Genomic DNA, 22,967 nt, shown 5'->3' on the forward strand with positions numbered 1-22,967 from the left:
TTTCTTCTTTTTGTATTTGTCTTTTGCACACTGGTTCAATACCCAGTTGGTGTGGTCTTTCGTTGATTCATTGGAGTTACTGAGTGTGCCTGCAGGAAAACGAACCCGCTGAACACCGGCGGCTCCTCGGTAGAGATCGTAAAGAGCACCAAGTTTCTTGGTGTTCACCTGACGGAGAATCTCACCTGGTCCCTCAACACCAGCTCCGTAGCCAAGAAAGCCCAGCAGCGACTCTACTTTCTGCGAAGGCTGAGGAAAGTCCATCTCCCACCCCCCCATCCTCATCACATTCTACAGGGGTAGTATTGAGAGCATCCTGAGCAGCTGCATCACTGCCCGGTTCAGAAATTGCACCGTCTCGGATCGCAAGACCCTGCAGTGGGTAGTGAGGTCAGCTGAGATCATCGGGGTCTCTCTTCCTGCCATCACGGACATTTACACTACACGCTGCATCCACAAAGCAAACAGCATTATGAAGGACCCCACGCACCCTTCATACAGTCTCTCTCCCTCCTGCCATCTGGCAAAAGGTTCCGAAGCATTCAGGCTCTCACGACCAGACTATGTAACAGTTTCTTCCCCAAGCTATCAGACTCCTCAATACCCAAAGCCTGGACTGACACCTTGCCCTATTGTCCTGTTTATTATTTATTGTAACGCCGGAACTGTTTTTGTGCACTTTATGCACTCCAGTGTAGGTCTGTAGTCTAGTGTAGCTTTCTCTGTGTTTTTTTCTATTACGTAGTTTAGTCTAGTTTTTTGTACTGTGTCATGTAAACAATGGTCCTGAAAAACGTTGACTCATTTTTACTATGCACTGTACCAGCAGTTATGGTCGAAATGACAATAAAAGTGACTTGACTTGACTTGAAATTTACTTTGTGCTTTCTCTCATTTCTTCAGCCTGACACTGTACGGCGAGCAGATTAACCCGTCCTGGTACACAGGAGGTAATTGGAGTTCTCAGGGGAAACGTCACTGGTTACAGCCAGAAGTGCAAACTCCACACAGATACAGTGTGCTAGAAAGTTTGTGAACCCCGTAGAAGTTTTTCTATTTACTAAATATGACCTAAAATGTGATCAGATCTTCATGCAAGTCCTAAAACAAGATAAAGAGTCCAATTAAGTAACACAAAACATTATACATGTTCCATTTATTTATTGAGAAAATGATCCAGTATTACATGTATTTGTTGGGAAAAGTATGTGTGCCTTCTACAAAAGCTATTTGGAGTCGGGTGTTCCAGTCAGAAGCTGTAGAGGCACACAAAGTCAAGTTACTGACAGAGCCTGGTCTTCTCAAGAAAGATCTGATTACGTTCATCATGCCTGATCAAAACAACTTTCAGAGGACCTTAGAAGTAATTGTGGAAATGCGTGAAGCTGGAAAAGGCAACAGAAGTATTTCTAAAGACATGAGTGTTCGTCAGTAAGAGAAACTATCTACAAGTGGGGGAAATTCAGTCCTGTCCCTAGGAGTGGGCATCCTGCAAAGATCACACCAAGGGCACAACGTGCACTGCTGTGGGGGGTAAAATGAGAACCCAAGGGTAACAGCTAAAGACCTGCAGACATCTCTCGAGCTTGCTAAAGTCTCTGTTCATGTGTCCACTATAAGAAAAGGACTGAACATGACTGGTGCTCACGGAAGGACATGCAACTCCCTGGGTCGCCTCAGGCTCGCTCAGCTCGTTCTTGTCTAGGGGGAGCAGCCTTCGGCCCCGCCAAACTGGGTAATCAGCTGGTGTGGATGCTGTGTGATGTCCCCGCCTCGCCCAAAACCAGACAGTACACCATATGCGATTAAATGAGTACAATTTATAAAGGTTACTATAACTAAGTGATTAATAACAATACAGTATATATGAAGAGAAAATTAAAGAAAAGGCGCCAAACTTATCAAAGTCCAAACCACTTCGTGCACAGCCGTTGGAGCTCAATTACTGAAGTCTTCTGGCCACCATTCGATCCCCTCCGAACTCCTCGACTCGCAGCTCAGGACCCTCCGAGTGGTCAACCAAGCACATCTAGCTTCATCCCCCCCCCCCCCGGAGAATCTCCCGGCCTCGGACCCCCCTTTGGGGTCCGATCCTCGCCCAGCTTAGAGCATTGCGTCCTCTCTCTCGACCCCCTCGCGCCGATCTGCCCAAAAGCCCGTCAACAAAAGCTTACAGACTCAGAAGAAAGAACATTAATCCCCATTTGGTTTACAAAGGAATACCATTCTCGTTATCAGTAAATTAGCATTCCTGCTAGTTAACAAAAGGAAACCACTGCTCTCCGAACCAAACATTGCTGCACATCTCAAGTCTGCAACATGACCAGCTGGGTATTCTACAACACTTCTGGGACAATGTTCTGTGGACAGATGAGATGAAAGTTGAACTTTTTGGCAGAAATGCACACTGCTGTGTTTGGAGGAAAGGGCACTGCACACCAACACCAAAACCCTTGTCCCAACTGTGAGGCACGGTGGGAAGGGGCATCATGGTTTGGGGCTGCTTTGCTGCCTCAGGGCCTGAACAGCTTGCAATTGCTGAGGGAACAATGAATTCAAAATTGTATCAAGACAGTTTGCAGGAGAATGCCAGGGTAGCAGTCCTGCCACCTGAAGTTGGATGATGCAACAAGACAATGATTCGGAAGACAAGACTAAATCAACAGCAGAATGGTTTAAAAAGAAGAAAATTTGTGTTTTGGAATGGTTGAGTCAAAGACCTGACCCTAAACCTGTAGAAATGTCAAAAGACCTGAAAGCAAGCAGTTCATGCAAAGAAGCCCACCAACATCCCAGAGTTGAACAGTTTTGTAAGGAGTAATGGCCACATTAAACTCCCCCAAGCTGATCAACAGTTAGCAGAAACGTTTGGTTGAAGTTATTGCTGTACAAAGGGTCACACCAGTTCCTGAAAGCAAAAGTTCACATACTTTTTCCAACAAATACATGAAATACTGGATCATTTTCTCGATAAATAAATGAACAAGTATGTTTTTTGTGTTATTTAATTGGGTACTCTTTATCTAGTTTTAAGACTGAAGTAATCTGATCACATTTATGCAGAAAAAGAGAAAATTCTACAGGATTCACAAACTTTCCAGCACCACTGTACATGTACACTTGCCCAGACAGATACACAGGCATAGATCCATGTACACAGACAGTGCTGGAGGTCCGGATCGAGCCAGGTCTCCGCAGCTCCACTGTGTGAGCTCTCCTGTTCACTGTTATGTCTCCTTGCCCTGTTAACACTTCCCCAACTGCACCATCTCACACCTCTCTGGCTTAAATTCTATTGGCTGTCTCACTTCATGGAGCCCACTGAACGGCTGATCTTTCACTGCTGGGAGAAAGCCCCCTGGGGGTCCCAGTGATACCTCTGCAGAGTGGATGTTCTGGGACTAGCGAGACCTTGGGCTCCAGGTCTGCAAAGCTGTCACCGAACCCTCCCCACACAGCATCACACCCCGCTGCAGTGGAGACAGCGAACCCTGCCTGGGTTCCTGTCGCATCAACCATCGCCCTACATCCATGTACATCCAAGCTTCTCTTAAAAGTTGCAACTGAATCCACTTCTCGTTCTGCACTCTGGCCTCCCAGAGTGCAGAAATACCCCCTCTGATTCCCCTTCACCTTTCACCCTTAACCTATGACTTCTAGTCTCACCTACCCTCAGTGGAAAAAGCTTGCTTGCTTTTACCCTATCTATACCCCTCATAAGTTTGTATACCCAAGTCATATCGCCCTCATTCTCCTCCAGTCCAGGGAATGAAGCCCTGACCTATTCAGCCTTTCCCTGTAACTCTGGTCCTCAAGTCCTGGCATGTCCTTATGAATTTTCTCTGCACTATTTCAGCCTTATTTACATCTTTCCTGTATGTACTTCACACAGAACTCCAAATTAGGTTCACCAACATCTCATACAACTTCAACATAACATCCTATCTTCTGCACTCAATGCTTTGATTTATGAAGGCCAGTGTGTCACGAACTCTCTCTACAAGCTTATCTACACGTGAGGCCACTGTTCATGAATTGCCGGATCCCTCTGCTGTACCTCACTCCTCAGTGCCCTGTGAAAGACACATTACTGCACTGAATTCCATCTGCCGTTTTTCCTGCTGGTCCAGATGCTGTTGCAAACTGTGACAGATGGAAGGGAGGAAGCAGGGGGAGGGTGAAAGCCCAAGAGTGGCATCACAGATCCACATCCCATCTGGAGGTCACAGATACTCTCTCAGGCCCCAGAATCTAAACTGACTGGTTCCTAGTGCTGGGGTTGACATGGTAGAGAAGGGATGGCTCAGAGAGGGTCACGGCATCTGGGAGACGGTGCTGAGAGAGGGTCACCACATTCTTTGGCAATTGCTGCTTTCCCGCGTACTTACACACACCTTGGCGCAGTGCAACAGGGCTGAACAAAGGACACCTGACACTTTTCTTAAATGATACAGAGTTGTGTATTTCAATTAACGTACAGGACATTGTTACTGGCATAATCCTTGTGTCAAATCCCCTGAACCCCTCCTGCAGGCATGGCAGCACTCAACAAGGCTAAGGAACAGGACTTGGGTCTGGGGTAGCAGAGCCACAAAACCAAGGGGCCGGACATGGATCTTGGCAGGCAAGGCCCAGAGCCGAAGGGTTGGGACCTGCATTCTGCGAGGCAGGGTCAAAGGAGCCGAGGACGGGACCTGGGTCCTGAGTGTCAGGGTCAAAGGAGCCGAGGACGGGACCTGGGTCCTGAGTGTCAGGGTCAAAGGAGCCGAGGACGGGACCTGGGTCCTGAGGGATAATGCTGAAAAGGGCTAGTATCTGTGGGAGGGACAGGTGACATCACTGGGAGGAGCTTGGCCTCACTGACAGAAGTCGGGGAGGTGTGATGTCACTGACCAGTGTGGGTGATGTCACTGGTGAAGGGTGTGACCTCAGGGAGGGTCCATCAGTGACTGGGGGGAAGGGCTGTGTGGGTTAGTGCGCACCAGATGCTGACCATTTCCGTTACCAATGGGGCTGCAACTGATGACCCGAGTGTCCAACCACAGAGCAACCGAAGGCCAGGGAAGGAGCAGGCAGTGACCGGACCGGCAGCTGGGAACTCCCTCTGCCCCTCACGTCCAGTAGTGGTGCTGGCGGGCCGAGCGGCCTCTCACCGCTCTCCGTTCAGGGCTGCCGCGGCTGGTGGTAACGTTGGTGGGTCGCCTCAGCTAGCGCCTTCAGCTTCCACATCTCGTCTTGGATGAAGTCCGTCAGCGCTTTGCGCATCTCCACCTGGGAGGGCAAGAGGGAAAGAACCATGTGAGAGCAGGGGCAAGAGAGGGGTTTTCAGACAACCACACAGCGAGGCGTATCTTGTCAGGCCACTCACCGTCCCGGAGAATGTACAAGGGGCAGGTGACGATGAGTAAGAAGGAGTGAAGTGGGGATGGGGAGAGGGGTAACAGAGGGAGAGGGGAAGGGAGGGTGTTAGGGTCCTAGAGAAGCGAAGCCTGATACTCACCGGGGACCGCTTCTCGGCCCTCAGCTGCTGCACCACCTGTTCAAGGGTGAAGGGCCTCCCGATGTAGACAGTGATTCTCTGCAGAGACCAGGTGAAGGAGCATCAGACCCCGCGGGAGGCAAGAGAGACTTCCTCTGACCACCCCTCCCCCTCCCTACAAGGAGCTGCTCTGTGATTGTCAGATTTTAAATGCCTGTACCCCCCTCCCAGCAGCCCCTGCACCCAGAGACATGTGAAATGGTACACACGTGTCAACATATGAGCAGAGTGTGTACATGCATACACAAAGGTTGAGTATGTGAGGACATGTAGTGTACCGTCACCCTATTCCCCACCACTCGATGGAGCTTCCCCAGGGGATGTCCCTCAGTCCTATTCCTCCCTCCCCCCACCCTCCACCCTTGGTCCTCTCCTTCTCCCTCACACCCTCTCCTACCCTCACTCTTCCATCCATGTCCCTCGCCATCTCTCCCCACCTGCCCTCAGGGAGTGGAACAGGGAACGGAGGAATGGGGGAGGGGAGAGACTCACCTTCCCGATGCGGGGGTAGTATGGGGGCTTGTTGGGGAGCACGTCACACAGGCCTGAGGGGGAGATACCAATTGTTGTCAGATCAGAGCGAGTTCCTCTTACTCACTCCCCTCCACCCTCACACACCCCCCTGCCCTCATACCCCCACCCCTGAGCCCTCACCCCTCCATCCCTTTATTCCTCCTTCTCTCCCTCCACCCTCAGCCCATCCTCAACTCCCACCTCCTCAGCCCTCACAACCCCTCCATCCCTTCGTACCTCCTACTCTCTCCCTCCACCCTCAGCCCGTCCTCAAACCCCACCCCCCTCAGCCATCACAGTCCCCCTTCATACCTCCTACTCCATCCACCCCCCCCCCCAATCTGCTGACCACGATCCAACACCCTTAAGTCAGAGGAGCAGAGTTAGGATTCAGCCATTGAGACTGCTCCATCACGGCTGGTTTATTATCCCTCGCAAACCTATTCTCCACCTAACCTTTGACACCAAGACTCATCCAAACCCTATCAACATCCGGTTTAAATATATCCCATGACTTGATCGCCACAGCTGTCTGTGGTAATGAATTCCACAGATTCACCACCCTCTAAAGGAATTATCATCCCTGTGTGAAGGGGATGCCCCTCTATTAAGGCTGTGCCCTCTGGTCCTAGACTCCCCCACTATAGGAAACATCCTCTCCACATCCACTCTGTCTGTGTCCTCTGGTCCTAGACTCCCCCACTATAGGAAACATCCTCTCCACATCCACTCTATCTGTGCCCTCTGGTCCTAGACTCCCCCACTATAGGAAACATCCTCTCCACATCCACTCTATCTGTGCCCTCTGGTCCTGAACACCCCACCATGGGAAACATCCTCTCCACATCCACTCTGTGCCCTCTGGTCCTGAACACCCCACCATGGGAAACATCCTCTCCACATCCACTCTGTGCCCTCTGGTCCTGAACACCCCACCATGGGAAACATCCTCTCCACATCCACTCTGTGCCCTCTGGTCCTGAACACCCCACCATGGGAAACATCCTCTCCACATCCACTCTATCTGTGCCCTCTGGTCCTGAACACCCCACCATGGGAAACATCCTCTCCACATCCACTCTGTGCCCTCTGGTCCTGAACACCCCACCATGGGAAACATCCTCTCCACATCCACTCTGTGCCCTCTGGTCCTGAACACCCCACCATGGGAAACATCCTCTCCACATCCACTCTGTGCCCTCTGGTCCTGAACACCCCACCATGGGAAACATCCTCTCCACATCCACTCTGTGCCCTCTGGTCCTGAACACCCCATCATGGGAAACATCCTCTCCACATCCACTCTGTGCCCTCTGGTCCTGAACACCCCATCATGGGAAACATCCTCTCCACATCCACTCTGTGCCCTCTCGTCCTGAACACCCCACCATGGGAAACATCCTCTCCACATCCACTCTGTGCCCTCTGGTCCTGAACCCCCCACCATGGGAAACATCCTCTCCACATCCACTCTATCTGTGCCCTCTGGTCCTAGACTCCCCCACTATAGGAAACATCCTCTCCACATCCACTCTATCTGTGTCCTCTGGTCCTAGACTCCCCCTCTATAGGAAACATCCTCTCCACATCCACTCTATCAGTGTCCTCTGGTCCTAGACTCCCCCTCTATAGGAAACATCCTCTCCACATCCACTCTATCTGTGTCCTCTGATCCTAGACTCCCCCACTATAGGAAACATCCTCTCCACATCCACTCTATCTGTGCCCTCTGGTCCTAGACTCCCCCAGTATAGGAAACATCCTCTCCACATCCACTCTATCTGTGCCCTCTGGTCCTAGACTCCCCCACTATAGGAAACATCCTCTCCACATCCACTCTATCTGTGTCCTCTGGTCCTAGACTCCCCCTCTATAGGAAACATCCTCTCCACATCCACTCTATCAGTGTCCTCTGGTCCTAGACTCCCCCTCTATAGGAAACATCCTCTCCACATCCACTCTATCTGTGTCCTCTGGTCCTAGACTCCCCCACTATAGGAAACATCCTCTCCACATCCACTCTATCTGTGCCCTCTGGTCCTAGACTCCCCCAGTATAGGAAACATCCTCTCCACATCCACTCTCTCTGTGTCCTCTGGTCCTAGACTCCCCCACTACAGGAAACATCCTCTCCACATCCACTCTATCTGTGTCCTCTGGTCCTAGACCACCCCAATCTGGGAATCATCCTCTCCACATCCACTCTATCTGTGCCCTCTGGTCCTAGACTCCCCCAGTATAGGAAACATCCTCTCCACATCCACTCTATCTGTGTCCTCTGGTCCTAGACTCCCCCACTACAGGAAACATCCTCTCCACATCCACTCTCTCTGTGTCCTCTGGTCCTAGACTCCCCCACTACAGGAAACATCCTCTCCACATCCACTCTATCTGTGTCCTCTGGTCCTAGACTCCCCCACTACAGGAAACATCCTCTCCACATCCACTCTATCTGTGTCCTCTGGTCCTAGACTCCCCCACTATAGGAAACATCCCCACCGCTCTGTCCAGGCCTTTGAATATTCGGTAGGTTTCAGTGATAAGAAGAAACGGGACAGACTAGACTTGCTCTCACTGGAGCAGAGCTGGGAAAGGACTTGACAGGGATGAACAAGATTCCGAGGGTGTCGGGAATACAAAGGAAAGGGAATGGGGGAGTTTTTTTTCCAACAGAAGGCATTTGGCTCTGGTCTGTGTGTGTGGAGAGAGTGTGTGTGTGTGATGTCATTGTTCACAAGAGCATCAGCATAGAAAATTCGGCCATACTGACCAAGGTAAGCTACTGCCATTAAGCAAATATTCCTCTAGACCGGGGTTCCCAATTTAACGGTATAGGTCCATGTTATAAAAAAAGTTGGGAGCCCCTGGTCTAAACTTGCGTACTCCTACATCTACCTCGGCACAATAGCACAGTGGTACTAAGGTCCATCCATTTTCCCCATCGCCGTGTGCTCCAGTTTCCTCCCACAGTCACGGTCAGTCAGTTGTGAACATGGCATTGGAAACCTGCTGACTCTCAGCAAATCTTTGCCGATTTGGTTTGATGCAAACGACACATTTCACTGTATGTTTTGATGTAAATGTGACAAATAAAGCTAATCTCATCTCATCGATCCAAATTGGAATTGTAACCTATCCAAATCTTAAATGTAATTGATGCACAGGATCCGGTCTTCTCTCCCTGGACTCTGTCTACAGCTCTTACTGCCTTGGTAGAGCAGCCCTAGAATCAAAGACCCCACCCACCCAGGGTATTACCTCTTCTCCCCTGAAAGCACATCAAGTACAGCTTCCATCATACTGTTATCTAACCAATCTAGTTGTACCCGTCTCTACCATTCCCTCTGACCATAAACCTAGTGGACAAGTTCCCCTCAAATCCCTTCAATTCTCCCCTCACCTTAAACCTGTGCCCTCCTTCACAAGGAAAACCTATCCAGCCTCTCCTTACAACTCAAGCCCTCAATTCCTGGGGACACGAGAAGATCTGCAGATGCTGGAAACCCAGAGCAACGCAAGCAAAATCAGCAGGTCAGCTGCATCTTTGAAGGGGAATAAACAGTCGAGGTTCTGAGCCGAGACCTTTCATTAGGACTGGAAAGGAAGGCTTCTTTGTGAAGCATTTCTGCACGCTCTCCAGTTCTATCGCCGGCCGTATAGAACTTTACACAATAGTCCAAATATGCTCCCTTGTACAGTTGTAAGATGATACAATGCCCTGAAGGTCTGTCACCATCGTGTTGCCGTTTTCAGGAAACTGCACCAGCAGCTCGAGATCTTGCTGATCTACAACATTCCCCAGAGGCCTGTCATTCAATCTACTGGAGGAGCACAGCGGGTCAAGCTGCACCAGTGCACAGTTAGAGTGTCGTAGAGCAGTACAGCACAGAAACAAGCTCTTCAGCCCATCCTGTTCACGCCATTCTCATCTTCTGCATGGAGGGACTGCACCTGGACCATCGTCAACCATAACCCTCCCATCCACGTACCTGTCCAAACTACTCCTCTTTCAACCATCTGCACCCAGTTTCCCACTGCATTCCCTGAACCCCATCCCCCTTGCCCCTCACCTGGTCTCATCTGTCATCTGCCAGCTTGCACTCCGCCTCTTGCTCAACCTTCTTCTCCCTTCAGTCCCCTTTCTTTCCAATCCTGATGAACCATCGCAGGCTGAAACACGGACTCATTTCTACAGCCTGACCTGCCGAGCTCCTCCAGCACTTTGCACATTGAATTTTATCAGACATTTTTCAGCCCAGCTTTGACTTGTCAATTCTTTTTAGCAAAACTTCAAAACGTCAACCTGATGGCATGAACATCGACTTCTGCTTCAAGTATTTTTCCCTCCCCTTCCCTCTTCTTATATTCCCCACTCTAGCCTCTTACCTCTTCTCCTCACCTGCCTATCACTTACCCCCAGTGCCCCTCCTTCTTCCCTTTCTCCTATGGTTTACTCTCCTCTCCTGTCAGACTTCTCTGTTTCTGACCCTTTACCTTTCCCACCCTCCTGGCTTCACCTATCTTCATTCAGCTAGTCTCCTTCCCCTCCCACCACCTTTTAACTCTGACATCTTCCCCCTCCCTTTTCAGTCCTGAAAAAAGGCCAGAAACATCAACTGTTTATTCATTTCCATAGATGCTGCCTGACCTGCTGAGTTCCTCCAGCATTGTGTGTGTGTTGCTCTGGATTGCCAGCATCTGCAGCCTCTCGTGCCTCGATTCACTAAATCATACCTTAGTTTTGCAAAATGTATCACTCTGCACTGAACTGTATTCTATGCCAAACTATGTACCCAAGTGAGTGTGAAGTGTGTACGTAGGAGGCTGAGTGAGTATACACACCGTGCCTAGACCCCGCTGAAACCCTGTCAGCAGGACCTGGGAATTAAAGGGTTAACATATGACGAGCGTTTGATGGCTCTGGGTCTGAACTCCTGGAAGTTAGAAGAATGAGGTAGGATTTCATTGAGACTAAATGAATATTGAAATAGAGAGGATGTTTTCTATAGCAGATGAGCCTTGGACCAGAGGGCACAGTCTCAGAATACAATGATGTCCCTTTAGAACAGAGATAAGCAGGAATTTCTTTAGCCAGTGGTGGTGATCTGTGAAATTCGTTGCTGCAAACAACAGTGGAACCCAAGTCATCGGGTACATTTAAAGCGGAGGTGGATAAATTCAAGGTTAGTCAGGGTGTGACAGATTATGGGAAGAAGGGAGGAGAATGGGATTCAGAGGCGAATGACGGACTGGTGGGATGAACTCCTTGTGCAGAAGGGTGAGGAATACCCAGTCCCCTCTAGTCCACCTGGTACTCACCAATGTGCCAGAGCGGGAGGATGATGGGATTCAGGGAGCACTCGGAAATGAGCCGACCAATTCCTGGGAGGAAATACAGTGAGGGTTCTGAATCAGTCACAGCTGGTCAACGTGTCTCTGCCACACACACACACACACACACACACGGGGAGGGGGTGGCTTTCTCCTGCTAAAGAGGGGCCAAACGAACACCCCGACAGGAGGATACTCACCCCACTTAAGCCTCATGAATTCCTGCGTCATGTTTACCTTCCCTGGAATGAAGACAGATCAGAATTAGAAACGAGGGGGTGGGGCAAACCCCTGACCCCCCAGCTCACCTCACAGGTTGAGTGTGGTAAGGTTAATGTTCTGAGTTACACTAATAGTGTTGTGCCGCCCTTCCCTCCCACATAACCCTCCATCTTTCTATCATCTATTTGCCTATCCTATCTTCAATGTCCCTGATGCATCAGCCTTCACCATCACCACTGGCAGCATGTTCCACACATCCACCATGCATTCAGTGGAAAAAGATCCCCCTATAGTCGCCTCCCATCACCTTAAAAATATAACCCCCTTGAATTAGCCATTTCCACCCTGGGAAAAAGTCTCTGGCTGTCCACTCTATCTCTGCCTCTTACCGTCTTGCAATATCTCTATCAAGTCACCTCTCATCCTCCTTTGCTTCAAAGAGAAAAGCCCTGGCTCGCTCAACATGTCCTCCTTAGACATACAGCAACCAGGTAGATCTCCTCTGCACCCTCTCTAATCCAGGCAGCAACCAGGTAGATCTCCTCTGCACCCTCTCTAATCCAGGCAGCATCCTGGTCAATCTCCTCTGCACCCTCTCTAATCCAGGCAGCAACCAGGTAGATCTCCTCTGCACCCTCTCTAATCCAGGCAGCAACCAGGTAGATCTCCTCTGCACCCTCTCTAATCCAGGCAGCATCCTGGTCAATCTCCTCTGCACCCTCTCTAATCCAGGCAGCATCCTGGTCAATCTCCTCTGCACCCTCTCTAATCCAGGCAGCATCCTGGTCAATCTCCTCTGCACCCTCTCTAATCCAGGCAGCAACCAGGTAGATCTCCTCTGCACCCTCTCTAATCCAGGCAGCATCCTGGTCAATCTCCTCTGCACCCTCTCTAATCCAGGCAGCAACCAGGTAGATCTCCTCTGCACCCTCTCTAATCCAGGCAGCATCCTGGTCAATCTCCTCTGCACCCTCTCTAATCCAGGCAGCAACCAGGTAGATCTCCTCTGCACCCTCTCTAATCCAGACAGCATCCTGGTCAATCTCCTCTGAACCCTCTCTAATCCAGGCAGCAACCAGGTAGATCTCCTCTGCATCCTCTCTAATCCAGACAGCATCCTGGTCAATCTCCTCTGCACCCTCTCTAATCCAGGCAGCAACCAGGTAGATCTCCTCTGCATCCTCTCTAATCCAGACAGCATCCTGGTCAATCTCCTCTGAACCCTCTCTAATCCAGGCAGCAACCAGGTAGATCTCCTCTGCACCCTCTCTAATCCAGACAGCATCCTGGTCAATCTCCTCTGAACCCTCTCTAATCCAGGCAGCAACCAGGTAGATCTCCTCTGCACCCTCTCTAATCCAGACAGCATCCTGGTCAATCTCCTCTGCACCCGCTCTAATCCTGGAAGCATCCTGGTCAATCTCCTCTGCACCCTCTCTAATCCAGGCAGCATCCTGGTCAATCTCCTCTGCACCCTCTCTAATCCTGGAAGCATCCTGGTCAATCTCCTCTGCACCCTCTCTAATCCAGGCAGCATCCTGGTCAATCTCCTCTATACCCACTCTAATCCAGACAGCATCCTGGTCAATCTCCTCTGCACCCTCTCTAAACCAGGCAGCAACCTGGACAATCTCCTCTGCACCCTCTCTAATCCAGGCAGCAACCAGGTAAATCTCCTCTGCATCCTCTCTAATCCAGGCAGCCACCAGGTAGATCTCCTCTGCACCCTCTCTAATCCAGACAGCATCCTGGTCAATCTCCTCTGCACCCTCTCTAATCCAGGCAGCATCCTGGTGAATCTCCTCTGCACCGTCTCTAATCCAGGCAGCATCCTGGTCAATCTCCTCTGCACCCTCTCTAATCCAGGCAGCATCCTGGTAAATCTCCTCTGCACCCTCTCTAATCCAAACAGCATCCGGGTCAATCTCCTCTGCACCCTCTCTAATCCAGGCAGCATCCTGGTCAATCTCCTCTGCACCCTCTCTAATCCAGGCAGCATCCTGGTCAATCTCCTCTGCACCCTCTCTAATCCAGGCAGCACCCTGGTCAATCTCCTCTGCACCATCTCTAATCCAGGCAGCAACCAGGTAGATCTCCTCTGCACCCTCTCTAATCCAGACAGCATCCTGGTCAATCTCCTCTGCACCCTCTCTAATCCAGGCAGCAACCTGGTTAATCTCCTCTGCTCCCTCTCTAATCCAGGCAGCAACCAGGTAAATCTCCTCTGCACTCTCTAATCCAGGCGGCATCCTGGTAAATCTCCTCTGCACACTCCCTAATCCAGACAGCATCCTGGTCAATCTCCTCTGCACCCTCTCTAATCCAGGCATCATCCTGGTCAATCTCCTCTGCACCCTCTCTAATCCAGGCAGCATCCTGGTCAATCTCCTCTGCACCTTCTCTAATCCAGGCAGCATCCTGGTCAATCTCCTCTGCATCCTCTCTAATCCCGGCAGCATCCTGGTCAATCTCCTCTGCACCCTCTCTAATCCTGGCAGCATCCTGGTCAATCTCCTCTGCACCCTCTCTAATCCAGACAGCATCCTGGTCAATCTCCTCTGCACCCTCTCTAATCCAGGCAGCAACCTGGTTAATCTCCTCTGCTCCCTCTCTAATCCAGGCAGCAACCAGGTAAATCTCCTCTGCACTCTCTAATCCAGGCGGCATCCTGGTAAATCTCCTCTGCACACTCCCTAATCCAGACAGCATCCTGGTCAATCTCCTCTGCACCCTCTCTAATCCAGGCATCATCCTGGTCAATCTCCTCTGCACCCTCTCTAATCCAGGCAGCATCCTGGTCAATCTCCTCTGCACCTTCTCTAATCCAGGCAGCATCCTGGTCAATCTCCTCTGCATCCTCTCTAATCCCGGCAGCATCCTGGTCAATCTCCTCTGCACCCTCTCTAATCCTGGCAGCATCCTGGTCAATCTCCTCTGCACCCTCTCTAATCCAGGCAGCATCCTGGTCAATCTCCTCTGCACCCTCTCTAATCCAGGCATCATCCTGGTCAATCTCCTCTGCTCCCTCTCTAATCCAGGCAGCATCCTGGTCAATCTCCTCTGCACTCTCTCTGATCCAGGCAGCATCCTGGTCAATCTCCTCTGCACCCTCTCTAATCCAGACAGCATTGTGGTCAATCTCCTCTGCACCCTCTCTAATCCCGGCAGCATCCTGGTAGATCTCCTCTGCACCCTCTCTAATCCAGGCAGCATCCTGGTAGATCTGCTCTGCACCCTCTCTAATCCAGGCAGCATCCTGGTAGATCTCCTCTGCACCCTCTCTAATCCAGGCAGCATCCTGGTAGATCTGCTCTGCACCCTCTCTAATCCAGGCAGCATCCTGGTAGATCTCCTCTGCACCCTCTCTAATCCAGACAGCATCCTGGTAGATCTGCTCTGCACCCTCTCTAATCCAGACAGCATCGTGGTCAATCTCCTCTGCACCCTCTCTAATCCAGGCAGCATCCTGGTAGATCTGCTCTGCACCTCTCTAATCCAGGCAGCATCCTGGTCAATCTCCTCTGCACCCTCTCTAATCCAGACAGTATCCTGGTCAATCTACTCTGCACCCTCTCTAATCCAGGCAGCATCCTGGTCAATCTCCTCTGCATCCTCTGTAATCCCGGCAGCATCCTGGTCAATCTCCTCTGCACCCTCTCTAATCCTGGCAACATCCTGGTCAATCTCCTCTGCATCCTCTCTAATCCCGGCAGCATCCTGGTCAATCTCCTCTGCACCCTCTCTAATCCTGGCAACATCCTGGTCAATCTCCTCTGCATCCTCTCTAATCCAGGCAGCAACCAGGTAGATCTCCTCTGCACCCTCTCTAATCCAGGCAGCAACCAGGTAGATCTCCTCTGCACCCTCTCTAATCCAGGCAGCATCCTGGTCAATCTCCTCTGCACCCTCTCTAATCCAGGCAGCATCCTGGTCAATCTCCTCTGCACCCTCTCTAATCCAGGCAGCATCCTGGTCAATCTCCTCTGCACCCTCTCTAATCCAGGCAGCAACCAGGTAGATCTCCTCTGCACCCTCTCTAATCCAGGCAGCATCCTGGTCAATCTCCTCTGCACCCTCTCTAATCCAGGCAGCAACCAGGTAGATCTCCTCTGCACCCTCTCTAATCCAGGCAGCATCCTGGTCAATCTCCTCTGCACCCTCTCTAATCCAGGCAGCAACCAGGTAGATCTCCTCTGCACCCTCTCTAATCCAGACAGCATCCTGGTCAATCTCCTCTGAACCCTCTCTAATCCAGGCAGCAACCAGGTAGATCTCCTCTGCATCCTCTCTAATCCAGACAGCATCCTGGTCAATCTCCTCTGCACCCTCTCTAATCCAGGCAGCAACCAGGTAGATCTCCTCTGCATCCTCTCTAATCCAGACAGCATCCTGGTCAATCTCCTCTGAACCCTCTCTAATCCAGGCAGCAACCAGGTAGATCTCCTCTGCACCCTCTCTAATCCAGACAGCATCCTGGTCAATCTCCTCTGCACCCGCTCTAATCCTGGAAGCATCCTGGTCAATCTCCTCTGCACCCTCTCTAATCCAGGCAGCATCCTGGTCAATCTCCTCTGCACCCTCTCTAATCCTGGAAGCATCCTGGTCAATCTCCTCTGCACCCTCTCTAATCCAGGCAGCATCCTGGTCAATCTCCTCTATACCCACTCTAATCCAGACAGCATCCTGGTCAATCTCCTCTGCACCCTCTCTAAACCAGGCAGCAACCTGGACAATCTCCTCTGCACCCTCTCTAATCCAGGCAGCAACCAGGTAAATCTCCTCTGCATCCTCTCTAATCCAGGCAGCCACCAGGTAGATCTCCTCTGCACCCTCTCTAATCCAGACAGCATCCTGGTCAATCTCCTCTGCACCCTCTCTAATCCAGGCAGCATCCTGGTGAATCTCCTCTGCACCGTCTCTAATCCAGGCAGCATCCTGGTCAATCTCCTCTGCACCCTCTCTAATCCAGGCAGCATCCTGGTAAATCTCCTCTGCACCCTCTCTAATCCAAACAGCATCCGGGTCAATCTCCTCTGCACCTTCTCTAATCCAGGCAGCATCCTGGTCAATCTCCTCTGCACCCTCTCTAATCCAGGCAGCATCCTGGTCAATCTCCTCTGCACCCTCTCTAATCCAGGCAGCACCCTGGTCAATCTCCTCTGCACCATCTCTAATCCAGGCAGCAACCAGGTAGATCTCCTCTGCACCCTCTCTAATCCAGACAGCATCCTGGTCAATCTCCTCTGCACCCTCTCTAATCCAGGCAGCAACCTGGTTAATCTCCTCTGCTCCCTCTCTAATCCAGGCAGCAACCAGGTAAATCTCCTCTGCACTCTCTAATCCAGGCGGCATCCTGGTAAATCTCCTCTGCACACTCCCTAATCCAGACAGCATCCTGGTCAATCTCCTCTGCACCCTCTCTAATCCAGGCATCATCCTGGTCAATCTCCTCTGCACCCTCTCTAATCCAGGCAGCATCCTGGTCAATCTCCTCTGCACCTTCTCTAATCCAGGCAGCATCCTGGTCAATCTCCTCTGCATCCTCTCTAATCCCGGCAGCATCCTGGTCAATCTCCTCTGCACCCTCTCTAATCCTGGCAGCATCCTGGTCAATCTCCTCTGCACCCTCTCTAATCCAGACAGCATCCTGGTCAATCTCCTCTGCACCCTCTCTAATCCAGGCAGCAACCTGGTTAATCTCCTCTGCTCCCTCTCTAATCCAGGCAGCAACCAGGTAAATCTCCTCTGCACTCTCTAATCCAGGCGGCATCCTGGTAAATCTCCTCTGCACACTCCCTAATCCAGACAGCATCCTGGTCAATCTCCTCTGCACCCTCTCTAATCCAGGCATCATCCTGGTCAATCTCCTCTGCACCCTCTCTAATCCAGGCAGCATCCTGGTCAATCTCCTCTGCACCTTCTCTAATCCAGGCAGCATCCTGGTCAATCTCCTCTGCATCCTCTCTAATCCCGGCAGCATCCTGGTCAATCTCCTCTGCACCCTCTCTAATCCTGGCAGCATCCTGGTCAATCTCCTCTGCACCCTCTCTAATCCAGGCAGCATCCTGGTCAATCTCCTCTGCACCCTCTCTAATCCAGGCATCATCCTGGTCAATCTCCTCTGCTCCCTCTCTAATCCAGGCAGCATCCTGGTCAATCTCCTCTGCACTCTCTCTGATCCAGGCAGCATCCTGGTCAATCTCCTCTGCACCCTCTCTAATCCAGACAGCATTGTGGTCAATCTCCTCTGCACCCTCTCTAATCCCGGCAGCATCCTGGTAGATCTCCTCTGCACCCTCTCTAATCCAGGCAGCATCCTGGTAGATCTGCTCTGCACCCTCTCTAATCCAGGCAGCATCCTGGTAGATCTCCTCTGCACCCTCTCTAATCCAGGCAGCATCCTGGTAGATCTGCTCTGCACCCTCTCTAATCCAGGCAGCATCCTGGTAGATCTCCTCTGCACCCTCTCTAATCCAGACAGCATCCTGGTAGATCTGCTCTGCACCCTCTCTAATCCAGACAGCATCGTGGTCAATCTCCTCTGCACCCTCTCTAATCCAGGCAGCATCCTGGTAGATCTGCTCTGCACCTCTCTAATCCAGGCAGCATCCTGGTCAATCTCCTCTGCACCCTCTCTAATCCAGACAGTATCCTGGTCAATCTACTCTGCACCCTCTCTAATCCAGGCAGCATCCTGGTCAATCTCCTCTGCATCCTCTGTAATCCCGGCAGCATCCTGGTCAATCTCCTCTGCACCCTCTCTAATCCTGGCAACATCCTGGTCAATCTCCTCTGCATCCTCTCTAATCCCGGCAGCATCCTGGTCAATCTCCTCTGCACCCTCTGTAATCCTGGCAGCATCCTGGTCAATCTCCTCTGCTCCCTCCCTAATCCAGACATCATCCTGGTGAATCTCCTCTCCACCCATTCTAATCCAGACAGCATCCTGGTCAATCTCCTCTGCACCCTCTCTAAACCAGGCTGCAACCTGGTCAATCCTCTGCACCCTCTCTAATCCAGGCAGCAACCAGGTAAATCTCCTCTGCACCCTCTCTAATCCAGACAGCATCCTGGTCAATCTCCTCTGCACTCTCTCTAATCCAGGCAGCATCCTGGTAGATCTCTGCCCCCTCTCTATAGCTTTAACATCTTTCCTATAACGAGGAGAGCAGAACTGAACACACTACGCTGTCCGCACTAATCAGGGTTTTACAGAGCTGCTCTTAGACTCATTGCCCAAATGAAGAAGACAACTCTACCAGTTTGTTTTCCTCACTTGCTGATCTCCTCCACAATTATATCAGCACAGGTGAACCACCTGGCTGTGCGCTTAACCCCCACTCCACTCACTTCACACTTATGACTGTGAGGCTAAGCACAGGTCTAATTTGCTGATGGCACCACTGTCATGGGCCAAATCATAGAGGTGATGAATCAGCACACAAGAGGGAGACTGAAAACCTGGCTGAGTGGTGTCACAGCAACCACCTCCCACTCAATGCCAACAAGTCCAAGAAGGTGATTATTGACTTCAGCAGAAGGAAAGCAGAGTCAGTCAAAGGATGAGCCAGTCCTCATTGGAGGATCAGCTGCAGAAAGTTGCAAAATTAGTCGGCTCCATCTTGGTAGCAGACTCTGTAATATCCCAGACATCTTCCTTAGAAAGTCAGTGTCCTGCCTCCCCCGCCCCATCACCCAGGGCACGTGCTCTTCTCATTGTTGCTGTCGGGAAGGAGGGACAGAAGCCTGAAGACACGGACAGCTTCTTCCCCCCTGCCATACGATTCCTGAGTGGACATTGAACCCATGAACACTACTTCACTTTTATATATAGAAATAAAATTTCTCTTTTGGCACTGTTTTCTAATGTATTATATATATACACACACACACTAATCGATTTACTTTTTTTTCCTTTCTATATTATCAGAAAATCATAAGACATGGAAGCAGAGTTAGGCCATCTAGCCCATCGAGTCTGCTCCGCCATGGCTGATCACTTTCTCACCACAACCCCAGTTCCTGGCCTTCTCCCCGGAACCTTTGATGCCATGTCCAATCAAGAACCTATCAATCTCTGCCTTAAATACACCCAATGATCTGGCCTCCACATCTGCACGTGGCAATAAATTCCACAAATTCACCACCCTTTGGCTAAATTTCTCCACATCTATTCTGAAAGCCTCTATCATGAGGCTGTGCCCTCTTGTCCTAGAATCTCCCCCCATGGGAATCCTTTCTACATCTACTCTGTCTAGGCCTTTCAACATTTGACAGGTTTCAATGAGATCCCCCCTCAACCTTCTGAATTCCAGCGAGTAAAGACCCAGAGCCATCAAACTTACCTCGTATGATAACACTTTCATTCCTGGAGTCACCTTGTGAACCTCCTCTGGACCCTCTCCAATGCCAGCACATCTCTTAAGATGAGGAGCCCAAAAATGTTCACAACACTCAAGGTGAGGCCTCACCAGTGCCTGATAAAATTCAGCATCACATCCTTGCATTCTAGACCTCCTGAACTGGATCCCTGCATTCTAGACCTCCTGAATTGGATCCCTGCATTCTAAACCTCCTGAATTGGAGCCCTGCATTCTGGACCTCCTGAATTGGATCCCTGCATTCTGGACCTCCTGAATTGGATCCCTGCATTCTAGACCTCCTGAATGGGATCCCTGCATTCTAGACCTCCTGAATGGGATCCTTGCATTCTAGACCTCCTGAATGGGATCCCTGCATTCTAGACCTCCTGAATGGGATCCCTGCATTCTAGACCTCCTGAATGGGATCCCTGCATTCTAGACCTCCTGAATTGGAGCCCTGCATTCTAGACCTCCTGAATTGGAGCCCTGCATTCTAGACCTCCTGAATTGGAGCCCTGCATTCTAGACCTCCTGAATGGGATCCTTGCATTCTAGACCTCCTGAATGGGATCCCTGCATTCTAGACCTCCTGAATGGGATCCCTGCATTCTAGACCTCCTGAATGGGATCCCTGCATTCTAGACCTCCTGAATTGGAGCCCTGCATTCTAGACCTCCTGAATTGGAGCCCTGCATTCTAGACCTCCTGAATTGGAGCCCTGCATTCTAGACCTCCTGAATTGGAGCCCTGCATTCCAGACCTCCTGAATGGGATCCCTGCATTCTAGACCTCCTGAATTGGATCCCTGCATTCCAGACCTCCTGAATGGGATCCCTGCATTCTAGACCTCCTGAATTGGATCCCTGCATTCCAGACCTCTTGAATGGGATCCCTGCATTCTAGACCTCCTGAATTGGTTCCCTGCACTCTAGACCTCCTGAATGGGATCCCTGCACTCTAGACCTCCTGAATGGGATCCCTGCACTCTAGACCTCCTGAATGGGATCCCTGCACTCTAGACCTCCTGAATGGGATCCCTGCATTCTAGACCTCCTGAATTGGATCCCTGCATTCTAGACCTCCTGAATTGGATCCCTGCATTCTAGACCTCCTGAATTGGATCCCTGCATTCTGGACCTCCTGAATTGGATCCCTGCATTCTGGTCCTCCTGAATTGGATCCCTGCACTCTAGACCTCCTGAATTGGATCCCTGCATTCTAGACCTCCTGAATTGGATCCCTGCACTCTAGACCTCCTGAATTGGATCCCTGCACTCTAGACCTCCTGAATGGGATCCCTGCATTCTAGACCTCCTGAATTGGAGCCCTGCATTCTAGACCTCCTGAATTGGAGCCCTGCATTCTAGACCTCCTGAATTGGAGCCCTGCATTCCAGACCTCCTGAATGGGATCCCTGCATTCTAGACCTCCTGAATGGGATCCCTGCATTCTAGACCTCCTGAAATGGAGCCCTGCATTCTAGACCTCCTGAATTGGAGCCCTGCATTCTAGACCTCCTGAATTGGAGCCCTGCATTCCAGACCTCCTGAATTGGAGCCCTGCATTCTAGACCTCCTGAATTGGAGCCCTGCATTCTAGACCTCCTGAATTGGAGCCCTGCATTCTAGACCTCCTGAATTCGAACCCTGCATTCTAGACCTCCTGAATTGGATCCCTGCATTCTAGACCTCCTGAATTGGATCCCTGCACTCTAGACCTCCTGAATTGGATCCTTGCATTCTAGACCTCCTGAATGGGATCCCTGCACTCTAGACCTCCTGAATGGGTTCCCTGCACTCTAGACCTCCTGAATGGGATCCCTGCACTCTAGACCTCCTGAATGGGATCCCTGCACTCTAGACCTCCTGAATGGGATCCCTGCACTCTAGACCTCCTGAATTGGATCCCTGCACTCTAGACCTCCTGAATGGGATCCCTGCACTCTAGACCTCCTGAATGGGATCCCTGCACTCTAGACCTCCTGAATGGGATCCCTGCACTCTAGACCTCCTGAATGGGATCCCTGCACTCTAGACCTCCTGAATGGGATCCCTGCACCCTAGACCTCCTGAATTGGATCCCTGCATTCTAGACCTCCTGAATTGGAGCCCTGCATTCTAGACCTCCTGAATTGGAGCCCTGCATTCTAGACCTCCTGAATTGGAGCCCTGCATTCTAGACCTCCTGAATTGGAGCCCTGCATTCTAGACCTCCTGAATTGGAGCCCTGCATTCCAGACCTCCTGAATTGGAGCCCTGCATTCTAGACCTCCTGAATTGGAGCCCTGCATTCTAGACCTCCTGAATTGGAGCCCTGCATTCTAGACCTCCTGAATTGGAGCCCTGCATTCTAGACCTCCTGAATTGGAGCCCTGCATTCTAGACCTCCTGAATTGGATCCCTGTATTCTAGACCTCCTGAATTGGATCCCTGCATACTAGACCTCCTGAATTGGATCCCTGCATTCTAGACCTCCTGAATTGGAGCCCTGCATTCTAGACCTCCTGAATTGGAGCCCTGCATTCTAGACCTGAATTGGAGCCCTGCATTCTAGACCTCCTGAATTGGAGCCCTGCATTCTAGACCTCCTGAATTGGAGCCCTGCATTCTAGACCTCCTGAATTGGAGCCCTGCATTCTAGACCTCCTGAATTGGAGCCCTGCATTCTAGACCTCCTGAATTGGAGCCCTGCATTCTAGACCTCCTGAATTGGAGCCCTGCATTCTAGACCTCCTGAATTGGAGCCCTGCATTCTAGACCTCCTGAATTGGAGCCCTGCATTCTAGACCTCCTGAATTGGAGCCCTGCATTCCAGACCTCCTGAATTGGAGCCCTGCATTCTAGACCTCCTGAATGGGATCCCTGCATTCTAGTCCTCCTGAATTGGATCCTTGCATTCTAGACCTCCTGAATTGGATCCCTGCATTCTAGACCTCCTGAATTGGATCCCTGCATTCTAGACCTCCTGAATTGGATCCCTGCACTCTAGACCTCCTGAAT

The 22,967-nt window shown here is 51.0% G+C and overlaps 1 protein-coding gene across 2 annotated transcripts in view; it reads right to left on the minus strand.

The window, feature by feature from the left end:
* Positions 1-5,018: 5,018 nt before the first annotated feature.
* The window catches only part of tafazzin (tafazzin, phospholipid-lysophospholipid transacylase), a 110,563-nt gene continuing 92,614 nt past the window's right edge, over positions 5,019-22,967 (minus strand). Inside the window, exons 6-10 of one of the 2 annotated variants that reach the window (XM_059957680.1) lie at positions 11,584-11,625; positions 11,372-11,434; positions 6,032-6,084; positions 5,501-5,578; positions 5,019-5,271 (exon numbers count right to left, since the gene is read on the minus strand). In XM_059957680.1, the coding sequence (XP_059813663.1) occupies positions 5,164-5,271; positions 5,501-5,578; positions 6,032-6,084; positions 11,372-11,434; positions 11,584-11,625 (344 nt within the window). In that variant the 3' untranslated portion in view covers positions 5,019-5,163. The remainder of the gene's footprint in view (positions 5,272-5,500; positions 5,579-6,031; positions 6,085-11,371; positions 11,435-11,583; positions 11,626-22,967) is intronic. The other variant, XM_059957681.1, reaches the window with a different exon arrangement.

Source organism: Hypanus sabinus (genome assembly GCF_030144855.1).
Source record: "Hypanus sabinus isolate sHypSab1 chromosome 24 unlocalized genomic scaffold, sHypSab1.hap1 SUPER_24_unloc_8, whole genome shotgun sequence".
In the NCBI taxonomy this organism is placed as follows: domain Eukaryota; kingdom Metazoa; phylum Chordata; class Chondrichthyes; order Myliobatiformes; family Dasyatidae; genus Hypanus; species Hypanus sabinus.